At 43.4% G+C, this 15,428-nt stretch overlaps 1 protein-coding gene across 3 annotated transcripts in view; it reads right to left on the bottom strand.

The window, feature by feature from the left end:
- Window positions 1–642: 642 nt before the first annotated feature.
- The window catches only part of LOC308080143 (semaphorin-5B-like), a 102,932-nt gene continuing 88,146 nt past the window's right edge, over window positions 643–15,428 (bottom strand). For 2 of the 3 annotated variants that reach the window (XM_080421912.1, XM_080421913.1), the window contains exons 17-22: window positions 14,678–14,899; window positions 14,283–14,453; window positions 13,696–13,848; window positions 10,309–10,347; window positions 9,021–9,232; window positions 643–4,681 (exon numbers count right to left, since the gene is read on the bottom strand). In XM_080421912.1, coding sequence (XP_080278038.1) covers window positions 4,520–4,681; window positions 9,021–9,232; window positions 10,309–10,347; window positions 13,696–13,848; window positions 14,283–14,453; window positions 14,678–14,899 — 959 coding nt within the window. In that variant the 3' untranslated portion in view covers window positions 643–4,519. Of the gene's footprint in view, window positions 4,682–7,508; window positions 7,664–9,020; window positions 9,233–10,308; window positions 10,348–13,695; window positions 13,849–14,282; window positions 14,454–14,677; window positions 14,900–15,428 lie in introns of all 3 variants that reach the window. The other variant, XR_013932675.1, reaches the window with a different exon arrangement.

The following is a 15,428-nucleotide window of genomic DNA, read 5'->3' on the forward strand; positions in this document are numbered from 1 at the left end:
GCACATTATCAGACAGCACTGACCGCACCTTCCTCACATCTCTTCAGAGCAGGGATTGATTCATAATGGATGCTGACGGCACCGAGGAGGAGGTGATGTTGGCACAGGTTAGACAGACAAAGATTAAAAGGAAGACATCAAAGTTTAATGCCTCGATGGACTGACTGTTTCATAAAGCTTAGGTAGTCGATGTGGTTTGCGGGCAAGAAAAAACCCACCTCTCCTGAAACCTCCCGTCCCTTGGGAGAACCTCTGGAGAGCTCTTAGTGTTTCAAATGAATCCCTTTTTTAAAAAACTTACAGTACTTTGCAGTGCACCCTATTCGTACCATAGCAATGTAATGAGACAATAGAAATGGAAACTAACTTTTGTCACATGTTGCCAACAGATATTCACCTGATCTATTCTAGCATTGGTAATTTCATAGTAATAAATAACCAAATATTTATTCTCAAAGTAATTTATAAGTGCAAGTAATGCTAAATGAGTCATGTTTTATGGGTACATTTTTACAATCTCAGTAAAATTAACAATCTTTGTTGTCAGATTGAGATAAAGTAGCATATTTGAGGGCAAGTGAATAGGAAAATCATTAAATCAAACTGTCTTCATAGGAGGAAAAAAATTGTGCAATGTAATACTGACAATACTGAACATTTGGCACCAAAGTTCAAAGTTTTATTCATCTCATTTTTACAGTGAACAATATACAAAAATATAAAGTACCAAAAGTTCACAGTGTCCAAAAGGCAGTGTTCAGTTAAACTCACATATAATCATATTCAATAACAGATGTGTGGGAGGTTTTTTTTCTTCTTTTTCGGGCGGGGTGGGGGGGGGCAAGCAAATTCCTTTTGACTTTTCCTTTAAAGATCAACAGATTGTGTGAGAGATACACATAACGCATGTGAGAGTACCACCAGTGTCCGTTGCATAGAAGGCAATGCAGCCCTTTATACATGCAAATAGCAGCACATCCAGCCAGACACCACTATACCCCTGTAAAGAATTGAAGCCTAATTTATACATTGTCATACGATTTGTCGCTCACCCAAAAATAACACATTTTCAACCGTAAAAGCGGATATTTTCAGCGACTGTCGTAGGGCAAAGTGTACATTAGGCTCAAGTGAAGAACGCTATTGGTCAAAAACGTTCATAGATCTACAGCACATGCGAGTTCACTCACACAGGCATGTGCGCTTACAAGCACGCAACCATGCAAATGTGAACACACACACACACGCACGCACACACACACACGCACACACACACACACACACACACACACACACACTCTCACACACTACAGTACACACTCTCACACAAACCAATACTCACAGCCAAACGTAATTAATTAATCAGTAAAATGCCACATTGTGTCTTGAATATGCAGTTGCTTACATCACTGGGGCTCGGAGCTTCATGCTACATAACCATATAAAATAGAGAGAAACGCCTCTATTCATTGCTTGGTCTTCAAGGTATTTACAAAGTACATACAGTAATTACATCCGTAAGCTTGAACAAAACAACATGTCTGGAATAATATACATTTTACAACACACAGTACCTTTGATTATTGTCATTGGAGGAATGCCGTTTGCACAGCATTTACAGCTCAGAAATTATGAGGCGAAACGGGAAAGTCGATATCTTGGCGTGTTGTAGCGTGTGTTAAGGGGCTTGACATGATTTAGCCCCATTCATCACCATCGGTTCGGTTTTGGCCCACACACCAACCGCATCTGTAGGATATGGACTGTTCCAAACATGCATTTGCACGCGCACACACATACGCACAGGCACAGCGGGGCACACGCTCAGGCATGCACGCACACACACACACACACGCACACGCACAATCATACACACATACCAATCAACCATTTGTCGAAAGAAAAAACGATGAAAAAAACAACAACAAAAAAACGTGCTGTTCTCATCACTAACAAATCTCCCGGCCACGGAAGGAGTCGTGAAAAATGATACCGTGGTGCAAAATGTGCTGAGAGTGAAAGTAATGTTTACACGAGCCCAAGGTAATAATATCCACACTTATCTCACTCTGTCCAGGGAGGGCTGACAGTGCTACGTGCTCTAAATGCAGAACACATGACAACAAGAATAACATTTCCCTTTGACATGACATGTAAAAAACAAAACAGTAAAAATAGCACCCTTACTAAACAGATCACACTGTGCAGATAGACGGTGCTTATCAGCAAGGGCGTTCTGACGGCCTGACTGGAGTCCTTTTTCTCCTGAAGAAAATGTCAAGCAGAACCCTTCCAGTTGAGCAGTGAGTGATGTGTGAGATACAGTTTTCTTCCCTCTATCTCTCTCTCTTTCTGTGCCTTTTGCAGTTCACTCAAAAATCACATTCCGCTTAAAAAGACATGTAGTCTGGATGAATGGGCATCTGCTCCTATTCTTGTAGTCACATGACAAGAAATGGATTTTGATTTTGCAGCAGTTCACTTTAGTTCAAGGATTTGCTCAGGCGAAATACTTGTCGGTAACAACACTGTACAGGCACCTTTTTTTTAATTACTTTTGACCACTTAAACCCTCTATCGTCTCTGTCGGGTGGAAAACTCATATGTCCAAAACAGTTACTTTTAAGGATTCAAATTCAAAAATAGTAGAGAAGTAGCAGATCTACATGCTCAAGCTTGTATATCTGCTACTTTTGATACTTTTGCCTGACACTGTAGTATGATCAAGTAGGGTGATCATTTACGAAAAATACAAAAAGTTAGAATATGGAGAGGTATACTTGTACTGTACTTTAAACCAATACTTAGTTGACTGGGGTTGGCTCTGCACTTTGTGCGTCCTCTTTTTCCCTCAACACCAAGTCTCTTAAATGAAAATAGCCGATCTACTAGCTCACAATGCGTTGAAACATGGCGTGTTGTGAGCTTGTAGGACTGCTATTTCCGGCGAATGTTCCACCCAGATTAGGGATGCTTGGGTTCAAGTGGCTAAAGCAGCTCAAATAACACTGGGTGAACCTGACAGATCTAACAACACCGTCATGGACTGGCGCGGTCCACTGCGGGAAAAGGTTCGCGAGCTAGCGTCCCGGGCGCCACGCATGAGGAAGCCTGTCAAACGTGTCCTTCATCGCTATTGTTTCTCCCCATACGCTCCAGTCCACCATCCGTGAAATATGAAAAATGAAAGCAAGCGGGCTGCCAACATGCCTCTGTGAGTATCTTCTGACCCCGTTGAATCCTTTGCCCCACACACACACACACACACATACACACACACACACACACACACACACACACACACACACACACACACACACACACACACACACACACACACACACACACACACACACACACACACACACACACACACACACACACACACACACACACACGCACACACCACCCCAAATCGAGGCTAACGACTCTGGGGAGGATTTCTCACGACACATTAGCTCCGGTCCTCGTCCCACGGATAGTGCCGCTTTGTCACAAAACATCCACATCAGAAAAGAGTGATCGTGCGTTGTGAAAATATGGAGCGCACTTGTGATAAACGTGTCCCAAAGCTGCCTGTTATTCCACAATAGTACAGCATTGGTCCTCGTAGAACTTGCCTTGCCAAAGAGTTGAGTGCATTCGAGGAGCAGAAAAGAAACATCTCACTCAATTATGAACACGATAAAAAGAAGAGTCGCTCATCATTGAGTGTTTCTTTTCAGTTTGATATCCTTGCTTCATCCCCAGTTCACACACCAAACGCAGCAAATGCATGCAGTGAATTAATCTGAAATGTGATTATCGCGTTGTCTGCCACTTCACCGCATTGCGAATGCATCAGTACTTGTATTTCTTTTCTGAATTACAGTTTTTTTTTTCTGCTCGTACACTCAATGGATTTGAAGCAGGCGGTCTGGCTCATTTTAAAAGGCAAGCGAGACAAGCGGCTACAAAGTCTTGAAAAGGTTTACATTAAAGGTGTCCGAATGTATAGACATCACATGGTATTACAAAAAGAAGATAAAACGTTGTGTACTGTAGTTAACGCACGCTTAACCTAAAACCAAATGCCGTTTTGATGCCATTTTCAACTGGCTCTCTGTTGACAATTTCACTAAAATGACATATCGTGCTTACAATCTTCATGGAGTAACTGTAATGACCACGGATGGGGTCCGAGATGGACCCGTGGGGATCGTTTTCGTAGGCTCCTGCACACATGGGTTTGTGCTGCTGAATACGAATGCATTCTGGATCAAGTGTGGCTTCTGGCCTTGGCCGAAGCTCCGGGGGGGGGGTCTGGCTCCATGCCCACGTTTACGCTTTGGCAAACCCCACGCAGAACCCCTCCACGAATGGAGGAGCTGCAAAATACAAGAAGAAACAGTTTGGGGGGGGTTTCAGTTTGCAACAGGGGCTTTTGTTTAAGGGGCTGGGGACCTCCAGGCATCTCGCTTTTCTTTTGGGGGTGGGGGGGGGGGGCTTCGTTGGGTGGGGGTTCTTGGTTGGGGGGTTCTCAGCTGTGCATGTAGTTCCTACAGGGAGATTCGGGGTGGAAATCGTACTTGCTGAGGCTCGGGGGGTAGTAGGTGGTAGTGTAGACGTTGCTAGAGGGAAGGGGGGAGCTGAAGTAGTTGCACGTCTCGTCGTTGGAGTGTAGATTGTTCTTGTTCAGCGTCTGGAGGGAGAGAGAGAGAGAGAGAGAGAGAGAGAGAGAGAGAGAGAGAGAGAGAGAGAGAGAGAGAAATGAGGTTGAGATGAGCACACACAGCAAGACCTGAGTTTTAAACTTGAACCCTATACTTTGCTGACTGGGGTTCCCCAAGGTGTCTATACAGACACGGTTCCCTCCTTTTTTCCCATCTACACCAAATCTCTTCGCCAAAAATAGCCAATCTACAAGCTTACAGCGCGTTGCAAAATAAGTGTTTTTATAGTGTATCAGACACGTAACATTCTCAATGCTGCTACTACGACCAATATAATGAATAACGTTCATGTATTTCTTGTGATCATGATCGTTACGGTATGGTGGTTTACAAATTAACAACAAATGTGTTCAGAAACAGGCCGAGCTGCACCTTACCCTCCCTTGATCTCGACACCGTGGTGCATACTTGAACTTCATTTAGACGCAGGATTGGGACCGAATCTTTCATACATTACTTGCTGAGCTGGACCGTCGCAAAATAAGTGTTTTTATAGTGTATCAGATAATAATTTAGAGATCTGAACGGACGTCAAGCAGAGACCGTTTACAGTGGCTCCAAAAACAAGGAAATTCAAGGTTCTTCCAAATGACAGTGGCGGTCACGCAGGATGATGAAGTGCTGTCCTGTGACATACCGGGACCTTTAACCAGCTGAGAGAGATTGGGGGGGTTTGATCGTGGAGGCTTGTGGCTCCAAATGTCCCTGAGATCTCATTTAAACCGTGCAAGCATTGCCTTTTGGAAATAGGTTTTTAAGATATCTATATCTTGGATATTGGCCTTCAAATTGGCTCTGAATCACCAGTTGGCTGCAGGAGAGAAACAGCACGGTGGATGTCAGACTGACTATGTAGGGAGTGTACTGTTCCAACCATCAGTCTGACCTCTGACTCGCCCTTGTCTCCTATGCAGCTCACGATTCTGAACCTCAGGACCCAGAGGAAAACCATTGAGGGGGGGATGGCGGGGTGTTGCTGGTTCATTTATGAGCATCCCTCTGACTATTTATTAATAAATGGAAGACTTTCGAGTTTTGGTCATTTTGATTGACTTTCCTCTTTGTTTTTCTGTGTATCTATAGTCCCTATTTCAGTGCAACCTCTTTCTCTTTACCTACACACTTTCTATATACAATGTGTACTGAGGTCTCGAAGAGGTAAACAGCAGGGCTTGGAACAGGAGATTTGACATTCAAAGTGAGCAAACTGTGTACAGTCAAATAATGCACCTTCCTTCCTTCCTTCTATTCCACCCTCACTAACCTCATTTGGATTATTCCAGATACGTACTCAGAACAGGGTGTAGAGGTGTCAAACACCACAACTCATGCCTACAGTGACATAATGTCAATACACGGAGACGCACACACGCACGCACGCACGCGCTCACACACACTCACACACTTAACATGTCTAGTATCTCCCATCAATTGTGGGAGATCTATACTAGACACACACAGGGGTTGCAGGGGGGAAGGCAGAGGTGTAGACTAATTAGCCTGGGTAATCCCATCACCGGGGATCAAACTGTTTGAGTGATGGTCTTTCCAGAACAAGTTAACGAGACCAACGGAGGATAATTAACCGCATGAACCCTAGCGTCCCAATTCTGGGGCAAACCTTTGGCAGAAATAGCGATCTGGAAGCTCACAACATGTTGCATTGCGATGTGTTGTGACGCGGTGTGAGCTTGTAGATTGACTATTTTCAATGAAGGGATTTTGTGTAGAGGGAAAAAAATGAGGGGGCCCTGGGGGACTCCGGTCAACGAAGTATATAGGGTTTAAGTGGTTATGCCACTTTTGTCAAACCTCACAGGTACACAGATTATTCTGCACACACTGCAAACTTGAGATAAAGGTTGCCGGTAGGGAGGTAACATTTTCAACTTTCAACAAAGAGACGAAAATTGCTCTAAGGCTACAAAACTCAACTGGAATTATTGACCTACAGTACATCCACAGTGTCCAAGGCACTAAATCCAAAGCGGCGGGGAAGACTGGATATAAAATTAATTGGCCTCCACATTTCAGCATTATAATAGAGACTGTCAAACATAAAGTTTTATCAAGAGGTCTTCATCAGGGCAATTGTGGTTTGCACAGTGTAAAGGTTTTGCAATATTGATGAAATTCTGCAGCTGACCAAAACCGTTCCAGGTAAATGTACATGCTTGAATGCAAATATATCGAATATTAGCTACTGTAGATACTACAGTTGTATGGTAGATACTAGGGGTGTCACAATATATTGTGCTGTGATATATGAATTATATATATTACTTACATTATTATATAATTAATAATGATATATTATTAGTTATAATTAACTCTCTAGCATCCACATTAAAATACAAAACGACTATCCTTTTTTGTCAGGGCTGGTATGGTAGACTTTAAAAGTTTAACCCATTAAGACCTGAGGCCGCTTCGAAGCATTTTCTAAATCCTAACAGTTTTTTGAAAAAAAAATCAAAAACATTTTTTTTCACGATTTTTCAAAAATAGCAGATCTACAAGCTCGTAGCGCGGCACTCGGTGCCGCGCTATGAGCTTGTAGATCTGCTATTTTTGAATAGCCAAAGAAATCTAAAGTGACAAAGATGCGTTCCAGGTCTTAATGGGTTAAAACATGACAATACGTATCGTCATGACTAAAGACTGTATCGCTATATTTTTATATTTATATTTATTCATACATATATTTTACTATTAAGATTGTATTATTTATCTTTTTGCTAGTGAAAGTTACAGGAGTTCTTACTGTATGGTGTGCGATGTGAAATGTAAGCTTACCATAATCACAGTAATCATGATCATGTCTTCCATCCTATTCAAGGGCTTTTGGGGAAAAACAAAACTGACTCCCGTCACTTCCAGTTTGGCACAGCAGAGGGGAGAGGGTGTGTGTCTGTGTCCCTCGGCTGCAGCTTGAGCAGGTTACTTGATATCTACAACGTTCAATTTGAATATCGTCTCTGTCGGGTAGAAACCTCATTATGTCCAAAACTGTAACTTTTCAGTATTCAAATTCCAAAACAGCAAAAGTGGCAGATCGATCTACTAGCTCAAAACGCGTCGCTTAGCGCCACGTTTCGAGCTTGCAGATCTGCTACTTTGGATACTTTTGTGTGACGCTGTAGTAAGTATGATCAAGTAGGGCGTTAATTTAAAGTTGTACAATGCAGATTCACAAATAACGATTTTTAGCAACCTCTGCTGGTCACTACCGTCACTGCATACAATTTCCGTAGTCCTCGATTACCCAGAATTCCATTTGTTTTCACCGGAAGCCGGAAGCGTTTCAAAAAGCGTTCTTTTCATTGTTTTATACTATCTGCGGATCGTTTCTCTTAGCCAGTGGAGCATTAGTTACCATGAGCTGTGCTTTCTTTTTCTGTTCTTTTTCGATCTTCCAATCCTACATTCTCTTAAAGGTGTCATGACATTCATTTTCACTTTTTTTATTTTCAATGTTTTATTTGGGGTTTTATGACCTCAATTACACCCAAAAAACCTGAACTTAAAACATTCAGTGGATTTTCTGTGGTCTGGGGTTTTCTGAATAATTAGGCTGAAAAGTAATCTGAGCTTGGCCCTTCGACAGTGAGGTCACTGTCGAATAATCCCGCCCACTCTCCTCCTCGCCCCTCCCCTCCCCTCCCCTATCCTTTCCTTTGGGGGGGGGCGGAGCAGAGGCGATGATTGACAGGCAAAATCCCTCACCAGCGACACCCGCAGGCAAAGATTTCTTTTTTCATTGCAGTTGAAAAGGCTTTAGAAATGTGAGAGAAAAACACCTGCCATTGATCACTGGAATGGAATTTTCACTTAAAACTTTTTGTACACTTTTGAAGGACCAGGACAAAGACTTTGAATGTGGTGTAAAAGTGAATGTCATTAAACCTTTAAAATCAGCGTGAGGTTCCTTTTTGTTATTAGCGCGGTAGTTCCTGGCCAAACAGGAAACCGTTGCGGTAGTTCCTGGCCAAAGCCAGATGACGTCATTTTCCCGGGAAAGTCCCCCCCGTCACCGTTCAATAGAAAATATATAAATAAAAGGCTTCCGGGGGTGAAATTCATGGAGCGGGTGTTGTGAAACTTTTGCCACTCACAAAAGATATACAATTTAACTTTAGTTTTGTTGAAAACGTTACCTAGTATTACTTAAAAAAAAAAAAACACACAAAAAGTTAGAATATGGACATAGGAGGTTTCTGCCTGACAGCAACGACATATAAACCGAAATATATACCGTAAACTGACTGTAAATCGAAAGCAGATAATAAAAGGCCGCGCCATGCCAACCTTGAACTCCATGGGTGTGTACTTCTCGTTCTTGGGCGCGGCGTTGCCGTGCTTGTTGTAGCTGAGGTGGTTGGGCGTGCTGGGGTGCACGGCGGCCGACTCGGCCGCGGGCCGGCTCGTCCTCTGGCAGTACGCGTACGCCAGCACGGAGAGCAGCACTGCCGCTAGGAAGCTAGCCACGCCCACCGCCACCAACTGGAACAAGGTGAAGGCTGTGGAGGAGGGGAAGGTCAAGCAAGGTCAAGTTGGTTTGTTTGGCACATTTCATACCAAGGTAAAGGCTGCGTGTTATGAACAAAGATACAAATTCATCCCACGCACACGCACACACGCACACACACACGCACACACACACACACACACACACACACACACACACACACACACACACACACACTAACATTGTTAGACGTTATTCTAAGTACACTTAGGAGACCAGTGCATGATGATCTGAGAGTTGTGATTGGTTCATTGGTAGTGAGCAGGTCAGAGATGAGGAGCTAGACTTTTAAAGCCTTGAAAATAGTGAGTAGTACTTTCATCGATTCTATATCAGGAATCAATGAAGTGATCTAAGAGATGGTTAAGGGGAGAAACTGGATTGTTGGACAGGGAACAAGAACAGAGAGAAGGAGGAAGGGAGAGTAAAAAAGAGAGAGAGAGAGAGAGAGAGAGAGAGAGAGAGGAGAGGAGAGGAGAGGAGAGGAGAGGAGAGGAGAGGAGAGGAGAGGAGAGGAGAGGAGAGGAGAGGAGAGGAGAGGAGAGGAGAGGAGAGGAGAGGAGAGGAGAGGGAAGGAGAAGGAGAGAGAGGAAGTGGGGAGAATAAAATGGGGGTTAGAGAGAGAAAGAGAGAGAGAAGTAAGTGATTTAGTAATGCTGCCTCAGAAACAAATAAAAAGCACATTAAAGAATGAAGATTTATGAGTTTCCACACAGCGACTGCTGTGTGCGCGTTAAAATAAGCGAATCGGACATCTAGTCCCTTTGACTTCTTTAGCAGCCAGTGGAGTGAAGTCACCCTACGAGCCATAGGAGGGGTTGTTCGATGGGGGACGGACTGTGATGAATTGGGGTGGCGTGGACTCATCCTGGGAAGCGACGGGATTGGCAGGGCATGAAAACGAGTGCCCCCCCCCCCCCCCCCACACACAAAAGCAGATTAACTGGGTGTCGGGCACGTGCCTGTGAGTGCGTGTGTGCGAGTGTGTACGTCAGAAAGACTACATCATTTCCTGGTTAACCCCCCAGAAAATGTCTTTGTTGAGAGAGAGGGGCAAGAAAAACTTACATCCACAGCGCTGATCTTCCTCTTGTCCCGGTAAGATGACTGCAGGGAGAAAGAGAGAGAGAGAGCGAGTGAGAGAGAGAGAGAGAGAGAGAGAGAGAGAGAGAGAGAGAGAGAGAGAGAGAGAAGGGTGGCAATGCAGAGAAAGGAAGATGTAGGTGAAGATAAAGGGATAAAGATAAAGAAAGAGTGGATGGGAGAACACAAAAAATACAGAATTAGAAAACAACAGAAATGGAGGCAAAAAAAATGAAAATGCTATGATGTCTAATTGCTAGTAGTCTAATTGCTAGAACTCCACAAGATCAAACAAATGCACGCACGCACATCAGGAATTTAGAATGCTGACGTCTTTATAAATCCATCTTTTTTGTCTTTATCTTAATTTTTTTACCATCTTATTTCCACAGGCACAGATTTAAGAAGTCAGCAATCCTTTGTATGTTCTTTTGTGGGGGAACAGACAGACAGACAAAACGATATTTCCACATTTGAGCAGCACACCGGGAAGATAATTCCTCCTCATTTTCCTGGTGGGGTTATGCAAACGCTTGGTTCTGAAAACCAAAAATATTGCGACGGCAAGATTATCCATTAAATATATATAATTATATCTCAGGAAGATGAAAAATGTACAGTATGACCACTCATTTCTTTCCTCAACTTGTGCTTAACCTCGTTGTGGCTTACAAGGACACTTCTCTCACACTGTCTCTCACCCTCTCTTGGCCTTCCTACTGTCTGTCACAGCAAAGATAAAAAGCAAAAGAGAGAGTAGGCTGCCCCCCGTGTCCTTTAAGGAAGAAAGAACTTGTAGACGAAATGCCTAGGTTGGTTGGTTTAACAAGGCCCTGTGTGACTGCCAGACGCCCTACTCTCCGCCTCGGTCTGGCCCTGATGAACGCAACTCCTCCAAATCAACGTCCAAGCGATGAAACGGTGACTTTGAAAAGTCGTTCGGGGAAACAGGGAAGTGTTGGAGCCTTGTCTGATTCTGCCTTCTACTTTTAAAAGCATGACCGGATTGAAATAGAATTGTTGTATTGCTTTTGTTTGTTTTTTTGAGGGCACAAAGACCAAATGCCAGGGCAGGAAGGCCATCAAATAAAACAATGATATTAAGTGCACGGAAATAATCCATTTAATTTAAAATGTTTAATCGTTGAAATAAATAAATGGCTGTTCAGTTCACAAAATACTTTATTGCCATTTACAAATGTACCAATATTTGTAGAAACTCCAGTGTAAAGGTTCAGCCCTGGACTAAGCAGAGTCAATGGACTGATTGGACTCATTTGAAGATGGGGAGTCAGGGGGGGTTAAGAATTCAGAATCTCAACAAAAGATGCCGGTGTCTAAAAACCTTAAGGAAAGAGGCAGAGGAGACAAACGCTGAAATCAGTTGAGGGCGGTGTGGGCGGGTGAGGCCAATCTGAGGGGCCATGGCCTTCATGATTGGAACAATAATTATCATTACAGGAGTCACAAATCTACCAAACAGCGCAACTGCACACATTGCAGCCTCTCAAACCTGCCTTTGCAGATGCTTCAACAAATTAGATGTTGAATTATTCATGGTTGAAAGTGATTTGCTGACTGCTCAAGGTTTGCAATGGACAACATTTGCATCTTTGACTGACACAAACTCAAAATAATGACAATACTGTGTTGAAAGTTTGCCTGTCTTTCTTCTCCCTCATGATTCCTTATCATCCTGCATGTCATAGTTTAGCACGATGGGGCATGCTCAAAAAGAACTGATCTACATGCTAACAATGCGTTGCATTGCAACGTGCTTATAGCTAATTATTTTCCACACGTGACAACGTTCTACTATGCGGTGCTTGACCAGGCTTCTCTACTAGGCTCCTCACCTTGGATTAATAACAACAATAATAATAATATTGTTTTTGCAATTGTAATAACTTACACTACTCGTTACTGGGGAAAGTAATAATAGTAGAGTTATATATTATTTTGCATAGTGTTACTGCCCATGTAATAGAAATATTATATTCCATTCAGGTGAAGTTTTAGATCATTTATTCGGAAGATTTCATCAGAGCAAACAGCATACACAGATCCGTAGAGCCAGGCCTCCTGGCCTGACCAACCGCCCCTCGGGGCACAAGCCTCTCAAACCTCCTCTACCACAGTTCTTTATACTCCACATTGTACCAAAGAGGCTATTCTAAATGGTCTTATAAAGTATGGACTAAAGATCAGAGCGACACATACACAGTTACACAAATACACATAGCTGACACAGTGAGAATAGCATGAAGGATTCAGATCAGCTGTTCCATTTACAGCTGTAGGTGAGTTAGATTTAGCACATTCATGTGTAGAGTGGTTGACTAAAGACCCCTGCTGTGAGTTTAAACCTCCTTACTTCAAATACAGTTAGATAGTACAGAAATGATAGAAGAACAGGTTGGCATTCTAATTTATCCATTACACCCAACACTGGCTATATAAATCAAGTTTAGTATATTCATATTGTTGTAGCTGTGATTTGCGAGTACTAGGCCTGTCCCCGACTAAGGATTTGTTTAGTCGAATCTAATTGGCGACTAATTGCCAATAGTCGACTGGCAGTCGACTAATAATTTTTTTTTTTTTTTTTATGGCCAAAATATTTTTTTTTTCAAAGGGCCAAGTCTACACAGTTTGTTTTGTGTCTCCAGCAGAGTTTCTAGTGTCTCTATCTCTCTCTGGAAGAGGTTGCACATGAACTCTGCAGCCGCACTGAGGCGCTCCAACACAAACAATACCAATACAAAGACGAGGAATAAGAAGAATAAAGTGGAAGTTACGTGTGGTTGCAGGTGTAGACTTGGCCAAAAAACTATTTAAAACATTTTTGGCCATTAAAATAAATAAATAATAATAATCGACTAGAGTCGACTAAGAGACACGCAGTCGACTCGGAGCCCCCGCGACTAACCAGTCGACTAGTCGACTTAGTCGAGGTCAGGCCTAGCGAGTACACAGTAAAATATTAATTAAAATATTAGTTTAATGGGGTGCTTGATGCCTCAGCCAGTTAGTGCACAAGGCCCCGGGTTCAAATCTGATACCGATCTTGTCTCTCTCAGAGTAAACCATTTTCAACATGACATCCCTATTTTGGGCATGTCATTATAGGCAAAAGAATTACATTTTGCATTACATTACAGATTACATTTTGTCCAAAAAATGTTTTTAAATCAAAAATATAAGCTGACGCGTTGTGAGCTGATAGATCGGCTATTTACGATATTCATTGTACAAAAAGTATATAGTGCTCAAAGGTAGTTAAATGAACACTGAGGGTTTTATTGTGTATTTAAAGATGGTCTTAAATGAACACTGAGGGTTTTTACTGTGTATTTAAGTGGAGGTCGTTACCTGGCACTTCACGGGCCTGGCACGGCCTGGCCTGGGTGAGGTTGCCCTGGCAGAGGCTGGCAGCCTCCGGTTCCCTGTCCTCGCCGCACGCACGGCTCCGCCGCTGCAGACCCTCCTCGTCACAGTCACCCCACTCTGTCCACCCGCCCCAACCTGAAGGAATGGTGGAGAGAGAGGAGAATGCATGCATGAACACCTCCACAGGCGCGTGTGTGCGTGTGTGTGTGTGTGTGTGTGTGTGTGTGTGTGTGTGTGTGTGTGTGTGTGTGTGTGTTTCTATTAATATACATGTGAGGGAATTTGATAAATAGACATTGTGAGGACGGTTTTCCTAAAAAATGATTTCTTTTTGTGGTTAAAATTTGCTTTTAGAGTTAGGCTTACAATTACGATATTTCAGGTTGGGGATAGAGTTAGGATTAGGCATTTCATTTAGAGGTTTAGAGATTTAGGGGTTAGGGTGGGAGTTATGCCTGATTTATACTTGGTTGCAGGCCAGTGTCGCACACCAAAAATAAGGGCTTGTAGATCAGCTTTTTCCGCCTTAAAAAAAAGGTGCAATATATAAATGTGCGCGTGCGCTGTACCCTCGCAGGTGTGCGTGTTGCAAAGGGCCTCCTCTGTGTGCAGGCCAATGCAGATATCTCCTCCGTTAGCAGGAGCAGGGCTGGAGCACGTGCGTGTGCGCTGGTAGTGTCCACCTCCGCAGGAGGCCGAGCACTGAGTCCAGGGCGACCAGCAGGACCAGGCGCCGCTCACTGGAACATAAAACAACACACACACACACCACTTAAAAAATAGTGAAAATAGCTCAACAAACAACTTTAGTTTTTCTGTAATAAAAATTATGTTTTTTTGGCGGGGGGGGGGGGTGGTATCTTTTGAATAGAACCAGTTCTATAACCCTACTGTATGTTCTGCAATTGTGACAAATGAGAAAGTTAGATGGCCCAGGGTGTTTCTGGGAGTTTGAGTCTTGTACCTGGGCAGAGCTGGGAGTTGCAGTCCTGGTACTCCACAGGGGAGCCTGAGCAGGTGTTGGGGGTGGTCTTGCCCTGCGGAGTGGCACAGGTGCGCTTGCGCGTGCGGAACCCTCTGGAACACTCCCGGGAGCAGGCGGACCACGTTTCCCACGAGCCCCAGCGAGCGCCTTGGGGTCGGATCACGGGTCGGCCACTGGTCTTCACCAAGTCTTCGACCAGAGCTGGAACACGCCGACGGACACACAGTAATGGTGTTTATTTGTTTTCCAATACAGTATGTTTCATTTTTGTAGCGATGCAATGTGCTTTAAACCTGGCTTCCCTATTTTGGGATTGTCATTATAGGCAAACATTTTCCTAAAATGTAAAACAAAACCTTTAAAATGGCCTTTTTTTCACAATACATCCCGCCACTACGCAACGCGCTATGAGCTTGAACAGAGGCTATTTTCACTATTCGTATGTGACAAAGTATATAGGGTTTAAGTGTTTAACCACCCTATACTCGATGTTGTTAACCGATGTCCCATAGGGTTCTCTATACCAGGGGTCTTCAACGTTTTCAGGCCAAGGACCCCCCTAGCTGAGAGAGAGATGAAGCAAGGACCCCCTCTATATTGTATAAAATTGTGTTTCAGATTAGACTTTTTTTTTTTTTTTACTTGGTTTTCTCTTTTTTGCCAAACATAGCCGATCTACAAGCTCACGTGAAGCTTGTAGATCTGCTATTTTTGCCTAAAGTTCTCCTCA

Source organism: Gymnoscopelus braueri, assembly GCF_963280865.1.
Source record: "Gymnoscopelus braueri genome assembly, chromosome: 24".
NCBI lineage: Eukaryota > Metazoa > Chordata > Actinopteri > Myctophiformes > Myctophidae > Gymnoscopelus > Gymnoscopelus braueri.